Source organism: Empidonax traillii, unplaced genomic scaffold (genome assembly GCF_003031625.1).
Source record: "Empidonax traillii isolate 1590-97213 ecotype Southwest subspecies unplaced genomic scaffold, ASM303162v1 scaffold277:size2070623, whole genome shotgun sequence".
In the NCBI taxonomy this organism is placed as follows: domain Eukaryota; kingdom Metazoa; phylum Chordata; class Aves; order Passeriformes; family Tyrannidae; genus Empidonax; species Empidonax traillii.
The window spans coordinates 1,601,375-1,623,842 of NW_020955470.1; the positions used below are offsets into that span (position 1 = coordinate 1,601,375).

At 43.1% G+C, this 22,468-nt stretch overlaps 2 protein-coding genes across 2 annotated transcripts in view; one reads left to right on the plus strand and one right to left on the minus strand.

Moving 5' to 3' along the window:
• Nucleotides 1–1,076: 1,076 nt before the first annotated feature.
• Nucleotides 1,077–6,057, plus strand: SYPL1 (synaptophysin like 1). The gene is made up of 6 exons (XM_027890118.1): nucleotides 1,077–1,342; nucleotides 1,420–1,514; nucleotides 2,283–2,401; nucleotides 3,563–3,767; nucleotides 4,577–4,765; nucleotides 5,645–6,057. The coding sequence occupies exons 1-6, from the start codon at nucleotides 1,270–1,272 to the stop codon at nucleotides 5,762–5,764; spliced, it is 801 nt and encodes a 266-aa protein (XP_027745919.1). The 5' UTR covers nucleotides 1,077–1,269; the 3' UTR covers nucleotides 5,765–6,057.
• A 14,198-nt stretch (nucleotides 6,058–20,255) lies between these two features.
• CDHR3 (cadherin related family member 3) overlaps nucleotides 20,256–22,468 on the minus strand; it is a 57,803-nt gene continuing 55,590 nt past the window's right edge. Inside the window, exon 21 of the mRNA XM_027890090.1 lies at nucleotides 20,256–21,462. Coding sequence (XP_027745891.1) covers nucleotides 21,155–21,462 — 308 coding nt within the window. The 3' untranslated portion in view covers nucleotides 20,256–21,154. The remainder of the gene's footprint in view (nucleotides 21,463–22,468) is intronic.

The following is a 22,468-nucleotide window of genomic DNA, read 5'->3' on the forward strand; positions in this document are numbered from 1 at the left end:
GGAAAAAACCATCCTTTCCACAGCTCTAACTTGGACTACCTCCAGGATCCCATAGCAGCAGGCAGATGTCAGCACCTCTTTTGGTCATTGTACAGAAAGCTAGGGTCAAAAATCCTCCTTGAACTGTGTGAGAATGTCAGACCCTCTTGCCAATGTTTTGCAGCAGTGCAGCCCCAGGCCAGCTGAAACACTGGCTCTTTGCTATTGTTCTCACATGCAGTCCCCAACTGGGAAGCTTCCTCGTGTATTCCCACCTTTGGCTGGCCTCCCAAGACTTATTCACAGTAGTAACATCTGTCACAGAGCAAACTCAGTCAAAGTTGATCCCAGTCTCCAATAGTCCTGACCAGTCCTTCCTTACCTATCAGTAACAGGTCCATAAAACACCTCAGCTTGTCAGCCCCAGGAGTGAAGGGCTGGACCAGCGCTCAGCAGTTTAGTTTGAGCCAAGGCTCTGATGCACCAAGGTGAGCAGATCCCCGTGACCCACAGCAAGACTCCAGCTGAGCACACAGCTGCTGTTCCATGGAGGCTGCTGGCCCCCTTCAGCACAAGCTGCTGCACCCATGAACTGCACCCAGGAGCTGCACTCCAAGCCAGCTCTTCCACTGGCATCTCCTTGGCACCTGCTGCTAAGCTGCCTGGCGGCAATAACGGGGCTCGGCTGGAACAAAACCTCCCAGCACCCTTTGTCTAGGGCACACTCACAGATCTTCCTAGAAGCTGTCAGAGCAGGTAGATTCTGCTAGGAGCAGCCACAGCTTTCCTTAACCACCCCTTCCTTAGAGCATCATCAGACACGCTGATGTTCCTCAGAAGTCCCCCAGCAATCCCTGAAGAAGCTTCTAAAAGATCCTGAAGCAGAACCAGGGAACTGCAGCAGTGAGTGCTGTGCCCATGGCCACCTTGGCTCTCTGGCCAGGGAGGACGGCAGAGGGCAGCTTCTCTCACAGCCCTTCCTCAGCATGAGTTTTACCTCTTCACTTTTACTGAGGACTAACATATCAGCAACAAAGCACAGTCGCAATCAAATCATATCACAAATTAAAAATAGTTGATGAAATTTTGTCAAAGACATGAATTGCCAAGTGCCCCTTCCTTGTTTGCCATCAAATCATCAAGCTCAAAGTATGGCATGTCCAAAAATATGGTTGTCCAAGGTGGGGAGGGGGGGGGAGGGAATGGGGAAGGGGAAGAAGTCACTGCTTACTCACTGCACAAAATAGTCAGTGCTGTTCCCCCTTGTGAAAGTCACTGCACCATTTCCCCATGCCACAGAAAAGATCAGGGGCTGAAGAGCCCCACCTGAGAGATCTGTGGGTGGGTTCATCCCCATTGCCAGGTGAGGGGGTGTGGCAGGGGCATGGAGTGCCCCTATAAAAAGGGGCTGCTGAGACTGTAGTAGTGGGCAGGTGTTAGTCCTTGTCCTGTTTGTCTCTTCCAGGATGGCTGGCTTGAGAGTGGACTTCAGCGTGCTCCTGGAGCCTCTGGGCTTTGTTAAGGTCCTTGAATGGGTGAGTGGGGCTGTTTCCTCTCTTTCCCCAGGCCTGGCTTTGCTCCTGGGCCTGAGCTGGGTAGAGCTGAGGAGGTGTGAGCTTATGGGCTGCCACCTCCCTGTCCCCAGTTGCTGGTGGTGGCTGTCCAACACGAGGCTGCTTGTCAGCCAAGCCCTCTGGCTGGCAGAGGAGAAAACACTTCTGCAGGTACATAAACTTGGTGTGTTAATTACAAGTGTGTTACAGTCCCTTATGGTGCTGTGTGTTGTGTATTCTGATGATCAGGGGTTTAGTGTTTGGCTAGTGACCAAAGGGAAAATAAGAGCAACTTATGGAGTTAAGTTAATGTGTGATACTCTGAGCATGTACCTTCTGGTTACTCTAACTTACAGTTCTGGATAGCTGAGACTTGTAAAAATATTTCCCTGACCAACCGTAAGAAATACTGTGCTGGTTCTTAGCATAAAAAAAAAAAAAAAAAAAAAAAAAAAAAAAAAAAAAAAAAAAAAAAAAAAAAAAAAAAAAAAAAAAAAAAAACCAACCTCAGACAAAAAACTTTTTCCATACAATTAGAAATAAACACAAAGTGCTTCCAAATGGGCTGTTGTTAGCAGTGTTGCTTTTGGTTTTGGTTACAGAAACTCAAAATTCTCTTCTTGATATCACTTCATACTTCAACTTTGTCCCTATTTCTTGTCATCTTTAGCTGTTTCAGCTGATTGTTGAATTTGTTTCCTTTGAGCTTAAGCGATGTGCACTAATGTGTCTGTGTATCAATTCCTATAGATCTTTGCCATTTTTGCTCTTGCCACATGTGGAGGCTTTCAAGGTAAAACTACCCTTCTAGTTTCCTGCAAAGGTGTGGTAAACAAAACAGTTACAGCTGCTTTTGCTTATCCATTCAGGTGAGCATTAACTCTTCAGTTGTCACTGGGTGATTATTTATTATTCTCTTTTTCCTTCTCTATCTCCTTCTGATTACGTACTTATTGTATATATCTGAAAGAAGACGTGAAGCTTCTGGATTGCTCTGTAGAAGCAATAAATAAATATTTAGTTGTAATTGTTCAAAGCACTGTAGCTGTTAGTGCTTTATAGAAAGAAGTAGGTAGAAATGGCAGTGGGCTCTGTTACTGTTTTGTATCTCTCTGCCTTAAGCTCTAGTCTAGCAGTACATGAATGCTAGAGGAAGTAATTAGTAGGCAAAACAATACAATTAATTCTAACAGCGTAATTCTTCATCAATTTGTAGCTGTTTTGAAGGCCTAGATAAGATTATTTTGGATATGGATTATCCTGCTTCTTTTGCAAAGACTGAATGGCAAATAGATACTTTTCAGTTTATTCCACCATTGTCTTTCTGAAGGCGTTGGGCACAGAAAAACTAAATACTCCAGTGTCACTGCGGTGGTCTTGTAGAGACAAGTTTCTTTTCTGGAGCAGGAGGAGGAAGGCTTCCTCTTTGCTCTTGCAGCTGCACAAATGCAATTAGCACAGGGTCGGTGTTTCATATGTGTTCAATAAACGTAACTACTGAAATGGATTCAGAAGCCAGCTAGTGAAAACCACTATGAAAGTATAGAATTTGGCCACAAAGCCCAGCATTGTTAACAGCATTTGGAGGGAGGACTGGGGATCTGAAATGATTTTGTGCCGGTTACTGAGTGGTCACTGCTAGTCACACGGGTTTTATTCAACTTCTGGGCTTGCCTTTTCTTGCAGCTGAAATGCAACTGTACCTTTTAAGTCTCGATCCCCTTGTTCAATTGCCAGTCTAAAATTATGTTGTTAAGTCTGCTTCCAAATTGTGATTTCTCAGTTCAACTAAATAAGATTACTATTCTTCTCCTGAAGGTACTACTGTAAATCTCAGTGTAGGGTGGGGAACAATCTTCAGATAGCTTGACAAATGTGTTGTATAACTGCTACATTACACAAATATAAATAATCTTACAAAGTAAACTTACCCAGCCAGAATGCTGAAGCACTGTTATTGTGAAGCATGACTGTATGAAGTTCCTATTGTATAACAAACTTTAACTACATGAAGGATATAATCTTTGCAGGTTGAATACTGTTGAATTTAGTGCACCAGACCCAAAAGGCTGTGCTGGTACTTGGACTGATGTCCATCTCGTGGGCAACTTCTCCTCTTCTGCACAGTTCTTTGTTACACTTGGGTCGCTGGTGTTCCTCTACTGCATTGCTGCCCTTGTGGTATATATTGGATATAACCATGTGTATCAGCAAAATAACAAGTTTCCACTAACTGTAAGTAGTACTAAGATATTTTAATGTTTTGACTTTCAAACCACAAAGAGGTGAGAGATACTGCTACTGCAAGAATAGCTCGTGAATATTCAGTAGTTCTGATAGTCATGTGGAGTGTGAGCACAAATATCTTGGACTAGTTGCTACAGCACTCCAGCAGAGAGGGAGGCCCAAAGCCCTTGGACATCTATGGCATCATACCTTATGCAGTTGCTGAAGCAGAGTGGAATGAATTTTCACCTTCTTGAGTGAACAATGTCTCCACCACACCTTTTCTATCACGTATTTGAATGCACAGTTGTTTCACAGGTGGAACCTCTTCTGTTAATCTGTGAGAATTTTCCCTGTGTAGCGCACCTGCTGTGCAGATGCAACTGGCAGAGCGAAATAGTTACCTTGTAAATTTTCGTCACCTTAAAATAAATATCCAAGCCTAGAATGAGAAGTTTCAGAGCATGCTCAGAAATGGGCCCAGTGATCTCAGGCCAGATTTAAATCATTTGCCCCTTCTCCCCAGTCACCCCCACTTTTACTGAACTTTGACTTAAATTTAATGTAGAAGTTGGGCATCTGATTTTTAGAAACAGATTTCTTATGAAGGATAAGATTGCTTATGTTTTATAGATGCAAAGGTTTTGTACCTGATCGTCAACATTGTGCTGTAATTGCAACATTGTTAATGACTAAACTTGCTAGTGATCATTAGCACTGATGCAGATACATTGGATATAATTGATACTGTCTCTGCCTTGCTCTTGTGTACATTCCTGCATTTTTTTAACCTACTAACAAATACTTCTCATGTATAGGACTTGGCTATCAGTGTCTTGACAGCCCTTCTGTGGCTAGTCAGTACTTTTGTTTGGGCAAAGGCACTTGCTGACATCAAAATGTCCACAGAGGCCAACATTATTCCAGGAATCGGAGCTTGCAAAGCACCAGGAACAACGTGTAATTTTGTTTCCGTGACCAGCATGGGAATTCTGAACTTGTCTGTGGTATGTATGCCTTTCACCATAAGGGTACAATAAATGTGTTGGAAAATGACAAATGGCACCTGAGAGTCCTGTTCTACTGATTGCATGTACTGCTTTGTGTTAAAATTGCTTTATGTGTTATTAGTGATTCAGGCCCACTAATGATGTGGTAAAGCACCAACCAAATTCTTTTCTTTAGAAGAAAACTTAATTTCTTTGAGGAAGCAAGATAAACAACTTGTAGAGTCTATTTCTGAAGCTGTTAGATACAGCATTTTCAGACACATTTGAGTCCCTGTTATTTATATCTGTAGACAAGAGCACCTTAAAATGTTACTGAGCCACCCAAGTGATTTGCTGGCTGATGTAAGGAAGAAACACTGATTCCTGCTGTCTTTTGGTGCCAAACCCAGCTTTTTAATCGACTGTGAGAATTCTTCCACAACAAATCAAGGTTCCTTGTAAGACAGTGATATAAAGCTCATGTTCAGAGAAACAATGCTTCAGAGCAGAGCAAATTAGGCTTATTGTATGATCTTCCTAGTGAATTCTCCTCTTCAAAGCCCTGGCTGTTATTCATTGTCCCAGTAATAATTAATCATGTATTCTGGGAGTGCATATGCAGAGCTGCTGAGTGACTGAAAAGAATTTGTCTAATTCTGTGCAAAGGATAGAGAAAGTTGACTATCTGATCTCCAAAGAAGTCTGCTAAAATAGCTTGTCATACTCTAAAAAATGCCAAAATGTCTTGTCCAAGTCAAAAGGGTGCCAAGAATGGTGGCTGTTCATGGTTTGCGAGGCATATTGTTTTGTGGGGTGGTTTGTTTGTTTGTTTTTTAAAAAAAAGGCAAAATAACCAAACACAACCTACTCAATCTCACTTTTTTCCCCGTCCTACAGGTGTTTGGCTTGCTTAATGCAGCTTTATGGGGAGGAAATGTTTGGCTTGTATACAAGGATACCAAGTTGCATAACCAATGGAACAGAATTTCTGAAAGTCCAGCTGAAAGAGGAGTATAAAAACAAGTTGATACTTGAAAATGCTTCCACTTCTACACCTCACTGCCAAGATCATAGATTCATTAGGATTTGTTTCAATAACAACTGATAATACTTCATAAAAACTTCTGGGTTTGTACTATGGTTTGACATAAGGTCTTGCATATTCAGTTGAAGCACTTAATTATCTTGAAATATATTATGCCTTTTGAAATTGTGCAGCTCTTCTTATTACAGTTTTGAGGAGCAAAATTACGAGGTTATCTAAATGCTGACCCTTTCTGATTCTTAATATAGCCTTAAAGGAGGGATGGGTGAGAAGCAACTGTATCTGGGTTATTACTGCACCATCTTGAGTTCTAACAAGCCTTGTCTGAAAAATGAAAAGTGCAACCAGGGTATGGAAAAATGCAGTTTGGTTTCTTCCTATCACTGATACCTTGCAAAAGTCACATGAGTAGAACTTGTAGCTCTGTCAGAGTTGCAGTCATGACATGTTGGTTCCCAGATACTCCATTCAGATCACTGTATCAAACCTGCTGACAGGCCTGTAAGGAAGGACATTACTTGTGTGCTCAATTTGTTGTTACTATTGAATGGCTTGGGATGATCTCTGAGGAAGGAGATTTTTTTGGATGAGTTTATACTGAAACTATGAGAGTTTGTATATGTGTGCAACAGATGAATTAAACACTTGAGGCAAAGTTGGGGAGAAAAAATAAAATACAGCCCCAAACTCTTATAAATACTGTAGAAATCAAAGCTGATATATTGTAACTGCTAGTGCCTGAGCTTCTATGTATGGCTTTGAGGTTCACAAACAATGTGTGCAAAATAACATAACTGGAGAGAGATGTCTGAATATGACTGATTTCTTCATGGGTGTTGTTCAGCTCATTCATAGGAAATGATATTTGAGTCTTCTCATGTGGGCTTCTTGCTTAGGTATCTGACTGTGTGTGAATTGCCCAGAATGGATGTTATGGCAAATCTAATAAACAAGCTGTTCACAGGCTGTTTTGGTTTGTTTAAACTATTTGTGATGAAAATAGACATAGTAGTGCATATAAAACACAAATCCTAGTTGTTCTGTGTGCCAGAGCTACTGACTTTCTGATAGTAAATTTACAGTCCAAAGAGTATAATAAAGGCTATATGGCTGTTGCTGAAAGATTGTGCCTTGGGTCCTTACTGCTGTAAGAGATGCAAATGTCTTGGTTTTGTCGCTTCTGGGAGATGGTTTAAGCTATTGCTGACCGAGTTACCTGTGCTACTGAAGAGATTTTCACACTGATGCCTTGGGATTTTTTTGTAGAAAGGACCATCTATTACTCCTGCAGATTATGGCTGTCTGATGCTGCCCAACCCTTCCTTCTGTCACCCCAAAATGGAGGCTTTTGTTGCTTATAATTATCCACCATGCCATTTGAATTTCCTTTTGGAAGAGGTAAGAAGAGTGATGTTCAGGTGTCACTTTCTAAAAGTGACTCTGTTTCTTCCCTATTCCTGGATGGGGGATTTGAAAGCAATGACCTGTTGTTTTCTGTGTAGCAATGTTAGCAATGCTACCACCATGAGAAAACAGGCTGCCTTTCCTTGGTGGCTACTCAGGCACCAAGTATTGTCTCACCTTACAAAGGCCTCTTGAGGGAAGACAAGAGAGAAGCAGTCTGTAGTTTAACACTTGCACCAAAAGTGTGGCACTCAGAAAAATAATACAGTCTTCTCAGAACCTTCCCTCTCTCTATCCTGGACCTTTTCCTGATGAGAACTGCCTCTCAGATTGCAAAAGACTGGGACAGAGGGTTTAGGAAGAACAGTATCATTCTTGCACTTGGAAATGAGATATGAAAGCAGTTACTTCTACTATGAGTTTATTTGCAGGTTGTTTTGTTTGTTTTTGGTTTTGTTTTTGTTTTTTTTTTTTTTATAGCAACATTGGGCTATGACCTAAAGGGCTGATGAAACTGTCATGGTTTTTGACCATGAAATAGTTTTTAGCTTCACACTCAAAAGCCTTTTATACAGATTGGCCTTACTGTAGTGATTGACCCAACTCTCTCAGTGTCCTTGCTTGGGTAGATGTTAATGCAAGTGGACCATGGCATGTGTGTTATTCTAATAGTCCTACACTGTTTGCCCTTCATTTACCATCAGGAAATGAATTATGACTGGGTAGACTCCTGTCAGTGCAGTGGTCTGAAACTGGGTCTTGAAGCTTCTCTGGAAGTACTGATGATAAAAGGTAAATGTAAAGTTTTTCTTTTATCTCTATTACCAGGCCCTGCCCAGCACAATTGCATTGAACTAAAACTGCAGTTTGACTCTCAGGGAGAGGCTGCACATAAGGCAATTGCAATGCTTTGATGTTAGCTAAGAGAGAATGCAAAGCTTCTATTGAAATTTGCAGTATTGAGTTAGTTGATTAGAAATACAAGGTATCACTTTGAAGTCTTCTCTTGCTAGATGTTCTGCTTCTCAAGTGTCCCTTCTGACAATGACTTTTGAGGAGTCCTTTCTGACCTCTTCACTTGCATCAGTTTATTGTTCCAAATACTAACTTTAAATTTTGAATCCTAACTTCTCCTTGAAGTGAGTTCTTCTATTATCTCAGGTTGCTCTGAACTGATTGTTGTCACAGATGGCTTGTTTTGTAATGTTATATCTATATCACTGTGAATAGCTAGGAAGGGAGGGACAGAGAGAAGTTGGGGAAAGAAAATTTACTTTGCTGTAGGTGGGTTTTTTTTTTTTTTGGCACCTTAAAAGTGATGGACCTTCTCTGTTACTCTCTTAGCAGAATTACAGACATCTGAGATAAAAATCTGTGTTATTTCATCATGGTGAGCTATGATAGGATCAGTGGGATAAGGTTACAAAGATCAATATTTAGATGTTTTGGTAATTCCTTTGCTATATTTTAAATTTCAAAGCTAGATCTGAAGCAAATTATTATTTGTCCCTTGATCAAAGTACTGTTTTGAGTAAGAGACTGAACCAAGTTTTTTTTTTCAGAGGGACCTTCTTCTTAACATTCTCTTTTTTGGGCTATTGTTTGCCTTTGCTCACTGTTATTTTGACTTTCAGCCAGAGGCTCGTTGTTTGCATCATTGTGTGTGGTTATTTAAAATACATATTTCATCCTAAAATCTAAAACTTCTATTTCTATACTACCTAAGAAAAAACTTGCTAATTATAGGCTTCAGTTTCGATCTTACAATTCTTTGCAATGTAAGGTTACACATGATGTGACTAAAGTATTTTTTTATTAACCTTTAATATTTTTTACAGAACTATTTTCCTGTCTATTTGTTATGTGCTTATCTATTTTGTCACCAGTAGACCTGTTAGAGTCATTGAGATGGCCTATTTATAAAGTGGTAATTGTGTGTATTTTTGCACACATGAGAGTAGGAATGGATTGGATCAGTTTATACCTCGCTGATGGCTGAGGTCTAGCCAACAACTGAAACAGAGCTGGAAAGCTTAGTATACTATGACTGATTGTTTCAACAAAAACTTAAACTTCATATGCACTTAAAAAGGCACTTTTCCCTTAGGGTTGGAACTTTCCCTTACACTTTTTGTAGAAGAAACAAGTGTGTCCCATCCCCAGAGTGCTGTCCTTCAAAAGACAAGGAGACAGAATATGGCAGGCAGGACTATAGGTGGTAAAACAGAGAATCACAGATATATGGTTAAGTTTTGTAGGAATTCAGGCTGCACGTGTCTGTTCTGCACAGCTAAATGCAGAGCTGGCAACAGGCTGAGGTAAGTGCAATGTGTAGTCCACGACAAGCAAGATTTTAAAAAAGGAAGAGTTAACCACGTGTCCACTTCTGGCTCACTAGGATAAGACTTGTTTCCCTTTGTGAAGGAGAGGGATTGATACAGAGTACTGCTGACTTTGATTGCTGCTGGAGCCCTGCAGCTGAGATGAAATGGAAAGCATCATGCAGCAGGAGCAAGCAGCTGCTCTCATTTACCCTGGACAACCACAAAGGGCTGAGCAGCCTTTGCCTTTGAATTGACATCATGTTCATGCTGGCAGCACCAAAACACTGTGTCTCATGAGAGTGGGGGGAGAAAAAAGACTGTCTGATACACAAGAGTCACCATTGTTATCAGGAGATGCAGTGTGCTTGATCCCTCTGTACTGAGGGAACAAAAGACTTGGAGATCTGCCAGCTCTCTACAGGTAAGAAATCCTCTGCTGGTAACAATCTTTCTTGCAGCCATCAGTGAAAAAAGTTCATAAAAATCCTCTCATACTGCAGGAACTATCCTGGCAGCAGACTGTAGTTATGCAGCTCCAGCAAGGAAAGTGGTGTATGATACCTGGTGAGATGCTGGAGAGGGGGATTTTGGTCAGAAAACCATGGTGGGAAGAAAGGCTGTATAGTGCCAGTGAAGAAACATAAAGCTGAGGGGTCAGTATGGTATAGCAACAGGGAACCCCTTGGTGAATCATCAGCATTAGCAGGTGTTTAAGGAATCTAGTACTTTGTTGTTTAGGGTGCTGTGACAAGTGATCTGAGGGTCAGGCCTCTGTCACAATGCTGAGAATCATTCTGGATCATCTACTTTTATTCTTGCGGCAACATTTAACATGTGTTCATTCCTAACAGGTTTGCTGTATAGCCTAAAGTAAAGTTGTCACAAAACCAGAGGTCAGTTTTTGCTGCTTAGTCACCTTTAAACAGTAACCTGAATAACTAAATTAGTCAAAACCACTCCTACTCTGTAGAATTAAAGGGAAGCTCCTCATATTTCAGATCAAGTCCATGTATACTAATAACAGCTATTGAGTTGCATTTTAGAGCCTGACTCAAATGTGGAATTCCCTTCTTCTGGCATGTCAAGTGAATCCAAGTGTGCCCTTATAAACACTGCCTTCCTACAGACATTAGAGCAGGGGAAAAGAAATTAACATTTTGGACTTGTATTTTCACGACTTTTCCCTATGCTTTTCAGTTGCAATTTCCAAAACTTGCCTGCTCTCAGTAGCACTCCTTGCCTGGATATTTCATTCTTCATCTTGAGTCAGGAAGGCAGTAATACAGAGCTGAGTTGTGTCATCCCTAAAATTTGTGCCCACAAGGGCACAGTCAAGGGTTTTGCCCTTTGTTCCAAGGCAAGCACTCTAGGGGCTAGAGAAATCTGTGCTAAGTATGACCATATTTTTCTTTCATTCTTTCCTTAAGGAAAACCGCCTCTGCCAGATCCTATTCTCTGCTATCCATGTTTTCAGTTAATGTTTCATTTCAGATTCTGCTTGGCTGACACAGAAACTCCCCCTAGTTTCCTAGTTAAGGGGGTTTGGATTGGTTTGTTTGTGGGTTTGGTTTTTTTGGTGTTTATTTGTTTTTTGTTTTGTTTTGGTTTTTTTTACCTCCTGGACCAGACTCATAATAGTAAGATTTTAAAGTATCCTTCCAGCTATCCAAGTAGGTTCCCTCTCATTCTGCTACATCAGCATTTCTTGCAAATAGTGGGGGTGTATTTGGACAGCTGGTTCTCATAATCCATCAGGCTCAAGGATTTCGATTGATTGCTGTTGCTGCCAGGAGACTGTACCTGCTGCTTGAAGGTACCTGTGCCCCATCAGCAATGGGTGGTTTGTACTTGCTGTTACATCTTGTCAACAGTTGAGCAACTCCTCGTTTATTCATAAAACATGCTCTGTCTTTTCTTGGCTCATGACTTCATGTTACTGCTGCCAGCTGCATTTTCTTCTTACCTGTCTGCACAGTAATTTGACTTAATGCAGTCATTGAGGAGGCTGTATATGGATACTTTACTCCAAGTATGCACAAGCTTTAATCAATCTACCTGTTTCATTTCAATTCAGTGCAAAGTTTGAAGCAGTCCACAGTTGTGCTTGCTTTCTGTGGCCCAAGAACAGCAACTGTCTGTCCCAAATCCCCTGGGTTATTTCTTGTGTAAAGCAGCAGTAATTTTATGTGCTGCACCCCCCCCCACACACACACACCCATCTTGGAATGGTAACCTGTCTGTTGTTATATATGCTGCTGTTCCCAGCTCCTTTTTATTTTCTCATTTTTACATATCATCCTCTAAATCATCTTCCTCTGGTGATTTCAAATCTAATTCTCCATCACTTTCTGCAGATACAGCACCTATTTTTAATTTTTGCATCCTGATATGCTTTTGCAAGCATCTAATTTTAGCTTCACATTTAATATGATCAGGTTCCCTTGGAACTCTCCTTTGCTCTAGGGTAAATGGCTGCACTATGCATATTAATCCTTCTGCTGGATTGTGCAGCTTTATACTTCTATGGCTTTTCTTTCCTTTTTTCTGAATTAAAAATGCTGTATTTCACTATTACCTCTATGAGCAACTAGACTGTATTCCTTTTTGAGTTTTGAAGTATTTTTTTAAGCAGTTTTCAGTTCAAAGCAATTATTTTCTGTCTTTACTCTGGTTATATCAGCACAGAATGTTTTAGCTGCTCCCTCAACAGTGACAGTAATTTAGGAATTGTATCCTCGAGTTTCATTTTGTAGTCACTCTCCATGTAGCTAGAGAGCATTTATTCTGTATCATGTCTGGTCCTATGAGCTGAAATGACACACCCTTTCTTCCCTAGAGAGATGTCTGTAGCCTGAAAGATCTTTGGGGGGTTTTCTTATTTTTCTTGTATTGCTCAGATTTTCAGTTGTCATCATTGGGGTGGCATTAGTGGCTTCTCAAAGTCTCTGCCTGCAGTGACATAAAGCTTGTGCAGCAAGGAAACAGAAGACTGGGCAAACTATAAAGGACAGATTCTGGCTCTGTAATGAAAAAATTCTTTTTCTGGTACTGCGCAAGAGCCACAGCCTGCACACAGCTGAAGGAGGCTGTTGATGCCTTCAGATTGAATTTGAACTACTCTTACACAAGGGCTTCATGGAGTGTTGCATGTCAGGAGCCTTTCCACTCTTCAAAAGGGCCGGTATTTTCTTTGGGCTCTTTACTGATATAGCGTATTTCTAATGCTCCTGGAACACCTCACATTTACATCATGGAAACAGCCTACAGTTCAGCTGGACATTTCACTGTGAGCTGACCAGAAAAGAAAGATCTCTGATCAGAAGCAGAAGAGGAGAGAAAAAGACACAATATTCTAATAATGAGTCCAAAGGAGAAAAACAGAGATACAGTCCTTCAATCTGCAGCAGCTCAGAGCTGAATTTTGTGTTATTAGAAGTTCCCAGTAGTGACTGTGGCATAGGAGGCATATTTATGATAGTGTACAAGCAATCACACCAGGTACAACACCAGCAGTGTTCCTGGAGAGTACTCACGCAGAAATGGGCAGGGTACTGGCAAGGTCTCTTTCCAGAAGATCATGGATGCAGGTAGATCAGGCAGCTACCGTTAAAGAATAAAATAGTGTGTGCCAGTAGAGGAGATGAGGATGATTATTTTTAGCTTTAGTTTCCACAGAGACTGTGCATCAAAAGTAATGAGAAAGGACTGGCAGGCACAGGAGGCTTTTTACACTCAGTTCCATGAAGAGCATCTTGAGGATGAAGCTAGACCACGAAATGAACTCGAGAAATGTTTTGCTAAAGTAAAAAAGCCAAGAGGCCTGTATCTTGACCTGAGGCCCTGGAAACTCTTAATCAAGGAAGAATTTAATTTTGAACTTTATTGATTGTCTGGCTTAGCATGTGGCCAATGTGGGCACTTCAGAGTTTTCAATATTTACTTGATGGAAATAGAGCAGAACATCTGGAAACTTGGAAGATCTCTCCTCTTTAAGAGACCATGAATCTATTCTTCTGTGAGCTGGGCAGTTACTTGTATGGACTTACAGCAAATGTAGTAGGTTTTCAGGCTGGAGTGACAGTTTTACCAGCCATGCATCTGGGCAGGACTGTGAAGAATCAGTCTCTTCAGGATTAATCCCTTGGGCTACCATTCTTTTGCAACCACATGTCATGACCTACAACTAGGCAAGCTGAAAGGAGAGTGAATCTTTCATGCAAGAAGAGCCAGCAGAGTGATTATACATCCAAGTTCTGGCTGGAGGCACCCTGGGGCTGGCTGCTGCTTTATTTTGTCAAATGGGTAAGTTCATGCTCTTTTAACTCTGGGGAAAAAGCTTCTGGTTCAGTGATGGGGCAGGATCTCTTCAGGAGCATGTAAGAAGATTCAACACTGGCTGTGTTTGGGAGCGTCCACCCTTGTCCTGTCGGAACAACACTGAAATACTGTCCTGAAATGTCTGTTACTTTAGTTCTTTGTTGATCGTCTGAGCTGGCTCTCTCACTGTAAGAACAGCAGTGAAGGGGAGAGGGGACAAAAGGGTATAAGGTACCAGGTGCAGCTCCACTGGTCCTGGATAATGCATTAAAGCATGTTAGCTGTCCGGTGTCCCACAGAGACTATCCATTCTGTGCAGACAGACAGGGAGAGTTACACCCCTGTTCTGCTCACTTCTTCTTTCCCTCTCATCACCTCCAGAACCAGAGGGGTTGGTAGGATGCCAAAACACATGCTGGTATCAGGTAAAGCAGTTGGGAAAATTCTTCACTGAGGCTTATATATGTCTATTAGGACTCTAGTCTCTCTGGGCAGGCTCAGAAGATGTCCTCGGAGATCGGGGGAGGCTTTTAGAGTGGTGATGAACAGACCAAGGTGCCTAACTTCTTCAGGCTCTTTCACAGCTGGGTAGTAGCTGAATAGGTGAGGCTGCACATCTGGATTTTAGTCCTCACATTTCAATCTTTCGTAGCACACAAACACTGCTGCACCTTGGCATAGGCAATAGCAAATACCTTCTAACAGAAGGTCACTGGCCAAAACTGGTGTCGATTTTGATCTCTTTGAATGCTGTCACTTTTCTAAACTGCTTTTTTCCTCCTGGAATTTGGGGAGTTTCTGATCTTATAGATGCTTCTGCCACAGGCCACGTGTTTTACCATCTGTAAGGGTGTTTCAGGGTAAGTACATTAGACAGCTGTCCCTGGTAGTGGCAGTTAATAGAGAAAGCTCAGCCTCCTCTGTAGGTGTCAGTGTGGTTATACTACTTTCATGAAGTGGGAAGATGCAATCAGGCTGGATATTGCAGGGAGGAGCATTTAGAAATTCAGTGTGAAAATGGATTGAATATGGTTCCTTATTGCTTTGGCATCCGTGGCTGTGCAGAGAACTGCCAGAGTATCTTTCCCTGCCTGCCAGCTGCACACAGTCTGCACAGATATAAAAGAGTAGTTGATGAAGTACAGGAGCATCCATCCTGTGGCTCAGATAAACAGCAAGGGATCGTTTCAGTTCAGTGTGGTGAAGGGAAGAGCTCAAAGCAAACAGAAAATAGGTCATTTGATCGTTCCTGAAGTGACCCAGTGTGCTCTGCAATGGATTAATCCTATAAGGAGATCATCTCTTTCTGGATACTCCTGTGCTGCTATGGTGCCTTAGGGCCTGGCTTTTTTTTTTCCTGCTTTGTCCTCAAATTTACCTTTATTTCTGCCTTCGGCCTCTCTAGCGGAGCCCCTGCACCCGGCGACCCTCTGCTGGGCAGGGTGCTGGCAGGGGTACGAGACAAGCCGAGAGCAGCATCCTCGGCCGGCACCGCCTGTCCCCGGCCGGGCGCTGGGGGTCGGTGTTGCCCCGCGAAGCTGCGGCAGAGCCGGGGCCGCTCCCCGGGCAGGGACAGCCCCGGGTTGGGTTGGGGGAACCGGGGCTGGGCCAGCACCAGGAGCAGAGCTCGGCCGGGGCCGTTCGGACACGCCACAGCCGCGCTGCCGTGGGAGGAAGGCCGTGTCTCAGCTTCCCTGTCTCAGGAGCGAGGCATCCATCCCCTGCCTCCCTCTTTGCCAGCAGCGCCCGAAGGGCCCCGTGGGAGTTTCAGCGGACCAGTCACTGACCGGATGGCAGAGACCCCTTCTCTGCCATTGCCTTCAGTAATGGCAGAGGAGAGGAGGGATGGCTGGAGGAGCTGGGACCGGGCCAGCAAAGGGGGTGCTGGAGCCTCTCCTCCTCCTGGTGCCATTGTGGCCAGGTGTGAACATATTGTTACAGAATCACAGAATAGTTAGGATTGGAAGGGACCTCTGGAGGTCATCCAGTCCAACCCGCTTGCCAAGGCAGGGTGACCTGGAGCAGGTGACACAGGACCATGCCAAGGTGAGTTTGTAATATCTCCAGAGAGGAGCAATCCATGACCTCCCTGTCATGGACAACCTATTCAGTGCTCTCTCACCCTCAGCATAGAGAAGTTCTTCTTCATGTTGAGGTGGAACTTCTTGTGTTTCAGTTCATGACAATTGCTTCTTCTGCTGTTGCTGGGCACCACTGAAAAGAATCTGGCACCATCTTCTTGACACTGAACTTTGAGATAGTTATATGTATAGATGAGATCCCCTCTCAGTCTTCTCTGGGCTAAACAGGCACAGCTCCTGCACTCTCTTTTCATGAGAGATGTTCCAGACCCCTAATCATCTTTGTTGCCCTCTGCTGGGCCCTCGCCGTGTTTTTCTACTGGCAGCCTATCTGGACCTCATAGCAGGCCCTGCCCAGAGCTGTGCTAAATGTGCAGATCCAGCAGCTTGTGGGCCCACCAGCCTTGTTACCTACAGGGACAGGAACCAGCCTGCAAACCCTTCCCAGGGGAGATTCCTGTGCTCCAGGATACTCACAGCTCCTCTGGAAACAGCTGGCTGTCACAGCTGGCCAGCAGGCAGGGCGCCATGGGCAGAGCCCAGGGCGGACACCTGGGCAGGGCAAGCTGTGCTGTGCCAGACAGGGCTAATCCAGGTGTGCCCTGTGCAAACATGGTGCTGCTGCCCCTGTCTGCATGGCTCCAGCTGGTACCCACCATAAGGAATTGAAAATTAAGCACAACTGCATGGCTGGAACAAGCCATGCCTTCCTGTGTCATTCACCAGCTGTTATTTTCAAGCCTTGGAAATTAAGCATGGATCTCACCCAAAATCAAATCCCATGGCATCTGCTGATCTGCAGGAGCTGGAGTTTGGTACCGAAGAGCTGCAGAGCGGTATCATTCTTGAATGCCATTCAGAGTAAGATCTATTTATCTATTTTGATTTCAAGTGTGTCTTTCACTCAGTAACACAGTCACTGCAGAAACTCGCTCAAGCTTGTATTTGACTTCTTCAATCTCCTGGCCACGCCCATGCTTTCCTACAGGGCTACTTTGAAGCAAATCTCAGAATATGCTTCCAGATGCAGAATTACCCCAAGTCAGATCCCAGAAAGCATCATGCAGACCTTGGAGCACTAACAAAGTGTGGGTGGAGCCCCATTTCCTCCTGGGATCTGAGCAGGCAGCAGCAAAGCCTGGCTGACCTCTGTGCTCAGCTCTCTCCTGCTTTTCAGCTTCCTCGGGCATTGGTGTAACAGTACAGACCTGCCCTCACCTGAACAACCTGGGCTGAGATTCAGCTGATTTACCTTTGTGTGTACTGTGGAGGCATTGATATCTGATCTAGACATCCAGAAAGAGCTGCTTTTAGGGCACAGTTCATCTGATCTGTTCTAGACATCTTGTTTTTAACATGTCACCCCCAAAGTGCTCTTTCTCCCCAGGACAATGTGGGGAGCTTGCAGTGACAAGTTCATACAAATCATGTGTGGATGGAACCCATGCCCATGTTCAGCCTTTCAACTGGAGTCTTGTGAAGGGCCTGTTGTGGCTGGGGGTGTCAGACAACTAATCATCCAGGGCATGTGCAATATTTAGTTGTGGCTGCTCGCTGTTAAAATGCTAGTTCCATTATGGTATTGCAATTCAGGTCTCGTAAAATAACTTAACAGCCAGATCTTTGCTCAGAAATAGCAGGATTGTTCCCTTTGTCTGACACTCCTTCTCTGAGGGGATGCAAGCACCATCCCCTGCTCCTGGTGAGCAGTCACGAAGTGGCAGCCTGCTGGGGCAACATTTTCCATCTCTACAGCTGAGGTTGTTCTCATGTGTAGACCTCTTTGAGACCATGAGCAAATACACTTTTACCTTCCTTGGTAAAAAACGAAGTTACGCTGCCAGAAGCTGAGACTTCTGATGTTTATTGCAAGGGCTATTTATAACACCAGCATGAAAGCAGAACACTGATGCATTAGAAGTACACTCAGTTTGGAGAACAGCATAAAAACCTCAGTAACATGGTCACACATAAACTGCTGGGGGAATTAGATCCAGTCAGAAAAAGTGACCTGTGCTCTTTCCTAATCACTCTTGATACTTTCAGAGCAATGTTAATCCACAGGTTTTGAAGCACTTCAGAGATGTGTAATAGGTGGAGACACAGCAATCAAAAACTGTGGCAGAACTCACACTGATTTTTGTAGACTTCAGATAAAATTAATGCATAACATGTAATAGGCAGCTGTAGGTCAGGAACTGTTGCCCTCAGCCACTCTGCTTCAACCACCAGGTGCCTTTCTTCTTCTTCTAGTCTAAGCTTCTCAGTGTCATCACTCTAAAATAAATGACACCAAAGTTCACACCTTCTATCTCTGTGCACAGAGACTAACAGAGCTCTTGAAGACTAGAGAGGCTGTTGCCATCATCTAGGCTGACCCTCTACAGCACACAGCAGCCCTTCTTGACTTCCGAAGGCTTCAAATGACGGAAAGGCCTCCTGGTCTTAGTTAATTGTTCCAATTATCAAGTACTTTTATTGTATAGAACTGCACTTAATCTTTGCTCTCAGTCCATCTAGTGGCAGTTCAGGACACTGAATCTGTGCTCTCAAAGCCACTTATGAATGAAAAAAAGCATAAAAGCTGGTTTGACAATGAGAAGAGGTTTCTAATGTTTAAAGCTGCACTGCACAGCATATTATAGTTTCTATTTTATGAAAAAGATATGTTGCTTTTGCATATATTCAAAGCATCTTTTCACATATTGTTTGATACATTAAGTAGCAGTTGTACATCTGTTCTCCCTTCACAGGGAGGAACATCAATAATAGTAGGGACAGCTAAGGGGAAAATGGTACCACTTTTGCATAAAGCTGTTGCTCACTTAAAGCCTTTTCATTCCTTGTTTTTGTAGATCCCAAGCAAGGAAAGTAGTCCTGTCCAAAGCAAGGTCTTGCAGTGAAGATCAGGATGAAGAATTAGTTGGAGCTGGAGATCAGCGTAGCACATATTGAAGCAACAGTGTAAGGACTGGTGAAGCTGCAGTTTATGGCCAGCACACTTGTTTCCCCACACAATACAGACTCACAGAATGCTTTATCCTGCCTAAACCTGCCCCTACCCCCCGTCCCAGACTCTGAGTATACCAGCTAAACACACCTCAACCAGGTACAAGCATTCCGGGCAGTGTTAGCTCTTGGATCTGGTGTCTCTTAGGTCCACGGTACCTCTTTGTAGAACTCTCAGTTGCTCTGAGGTTAGAGTATGTGAGCATCACTATGAGAGTAGTTTCTTTTCACCCAGCTGTTGGCCTGCTGTCAGAGACTATGGCACCAGCAGTGTTGGCTGTGACAACGTGTTTGCATACACGGGTGTTCAGAGCATGCTGTGATACCGTGTTAAGCTGCTGTTGGGGTTTTATTCCTGAGAAGGCAGGAAATAAGTTTGTGCAGTTCTGAGGGAGGAACAATAGTAAAGAAAGAGGAATATTCACGTGTCCCTTTTCAGGTTTCCTGGCTGAAACTACAGCCTGTCTCTGCCTCCTTTTGAAAAAAAAAGATATTTGCCTCTTAATCACTAAAGTAGAATGAGAGTAATTGAGGAAGCATAGCAGGTGCCCTTGAGAAGTAAATTAAATACAAATACTTGCGTGTCTTCCTGTCATGAAAACAATGCAGGTAAGCTTTTCAGGTAGTAAAATTTCCCTTTGGAGGTGCCTTATGTGCCTATGGGTAGCTTGGTGTCAGAGTGTTAGGAAGATCAGAATTAGAGCAGTACTACCAGTTACTGCAGAGTTTCTCCTTGTCACTGAAAAACCACCTGCATAGGAATCAAATGTCTTGTACTAATAGCAAATAAATGTAAACAATAGTGGGTTGGAGCACTGAATGTGTGTCTGGCCATGTTGATGTTGGAGGGCCAAATAGCACTATGACAACTGCCACAGACACAATAAACTGATAACATGCTCACAGAGTATAAATCACTCTTTCATATCTCTATCATTGTGATGTTCATTACAGGCTGGGTTTCTGATTGTGCAGTGAACCAGCATTTGATTAAGGTGATTGGTGTCTGTAAGGGAAGTTGTTGCAGAGCCAAACCACTCCTTTAGAGCACAGCAAAGAATCACAGCACCATGACAGGTGGTTTTGTGAAGTGTAGGATCCTTGGTGAAATTATCGTGGACCTCTCCATCCAGGTCCTTCATTGTATGACAAAAAACAATGTACCTGACAGACTGAATAAAATCTTCATTGACTGTCCATGCTCAAGTTAAACACACATTTTCTTTTGCCACCTGATATCAGCCCCTTGTTGCCAAAAAGCCTTTTTGTAATCTGGAATGAAAAGAAGCCAAGACATGGAGCATTAAGTTATCTTTTATTACTTTTTCCTTCAGATTAAAATAATTTTCTGAAATCTTGTAGGGTTTACTTGTTTTATAACAAGTTCTTCGACAGCACTTATATTATATTATACATGCCCACACCCGGAAAAGATGATTTCACCCCATGTGTTTACTGTCATTATTCTTTTGAGTGTGTTCCACTTGATTCTGTAAAGCATTAAATATGCCAGAGGAAATACCAAAGGTGAAGATATTCAATGCTGCTAGCATTGCTAGTGTTACGAAAGATAAATAAGCTGAAAGCGTTGACATGACAGCCTCAGATACCATAACAAGCTGTGGGTTTTCTCCACTCCATAATTGCTTTCAAGCCACAGTCTTTTCTACAGCAAGATGGGAGGGCCAGGAAGGGCTGAAATAAAATACCGAATAAAAAGCAAGTATTTTTAGCTTTTATGAACACACATTTTTACCCTGATGTGCTTTTCACCCATTCTGCTGCTCAGCAGGAACAGGAGACCCCATTCGCTGTGAGAAAGCACATCCCTGTGTATGCTGCCATTCCCAAAGGCAGTCAGAGGATGTGGCCATGCTGGTTGGGGTTGCAGAGCTCTTCCAGGAGAACACTGCCTTTGTCTGTAGGGCGCAGTGGAAAGTGAATGCTTGTCTGTGGCTCTGCTTTTGTTTCCTCTTCTCCCCCTCTCACGTCCTCCCCTTCTCTCCCACTCTTAACACACACCTGTCCGAGGTACCTCCAGCTTCATCCTGTCTTTGGGTCCAGTATACACATCAATGCCCACCTTATGTTGTGCAGCTGAGATATACATAGAGAAAAATCACACCTGATTCTTTGGTTATTCTGATCAGAGGTTGTTCAGAAAGTGCCTTGGAATTTCATGAACTCTGGCTTAGTGGAAATGTAGGGCTCATTTGGAGATAGCAGGTCAGTTCCTGCCTTGAGGGGCCACTGAGGATAACCCCCTGCCCTCAGACTCCTCTTTCTGCTTTTGTAATCTCAGCCCATCCTGGTCTGCTGAGGGCTTGGTAGCTGGTTTTGTTGCTGCAGTCAGCTCTTTCCTCTTCTCTGAAGGTTCTTTTTTGCTTGCTGCCTCTGCTCTGTCTGTCCCTTGGCCACTATTGTCTGTGGCACTGGGTGTTACCTGACCAGCCAGCATTGACTGAAGGGGCTCATTGCTCTTCTTCCACCTTCGGGCCCCCGACCGTGTATTGAATTCGTACATTCTGCCAGTAACTTGCAAGAACAAAAAGACACCTGATTAAAATAATTCCTGCTTTAGCAGATTAAGACATGACAGTTCTCAGCATGGGATTGAAATGAGAAACATGAAGCACTTGGAAAATCAGCTGAGTGGGGGAGGTGCCCTAAGAGGGAAAGTCTCATTTCTGCAAGAAAGTGTGGGGACCTGGGCATTGCTGTGGCCTCTCAGAGGAGTTGCTATTCTGCCACTATAAGAACTGGCTCTGCAGTTTGGGGGACAGGAATATTCAAAACATTCCCATTCCAAAAAATAGCACCTTCCTATCATCCTATAGCTCTGTCCAAGTTACAGCTACCATGGATTGACATGGGCAGTGTAACAAACACATCCATAGTTGTTAGTTGTAAGGACTAACTATCCCAAAACTTCTGTCTTTCACCATACTGAGCAAGGCCATTGTGGATGTCTGTGCCTATTTTGTCAAGTGGAGTTGCCTACCAGAGGTAGCAAAACCTGCTTAGGAGCCCAGTGTGTTACAGACATCTTCCAGACAATGTAAGCTCATCTAGGTTGATGCAGAATTTAAAGACATGAGCTCTCCAACGAGTTTTGGCTGCATGTGTTTCCTTTCCATTTGCACAGAATGCTTTCCTTGAGGCTTGCTGTGCACATTGTCATTAACAGAGTGAAGTACTGTGTGTTTTCAGTTTGTACAAGTACATGCTTCCCTCGTATATATAAAATATTGTTAAATTTTGGTTGTTCACATGTGGCTGCCTTTCCTTATTAGAGAGGCTTCTGTCTCTATTTAGATTTTATGGGTAACTTCTACTTGTACTTTAAAAGCAAGTATCTTCTCCTTCAGCTTGTTTGCTACCTAGAGAAATGTCAAAAAATTGCCATGTCTCCAGTGTGATCACCTCACAGTCCAAATCTCTGATTCTTGCTAAACAGAGAATCAAGACTTATAGTGGCACTTCTTATAGTTATACATAAGTAATACAAGACAAACAATAGGCCATTAAGGCCTGGAAAGAA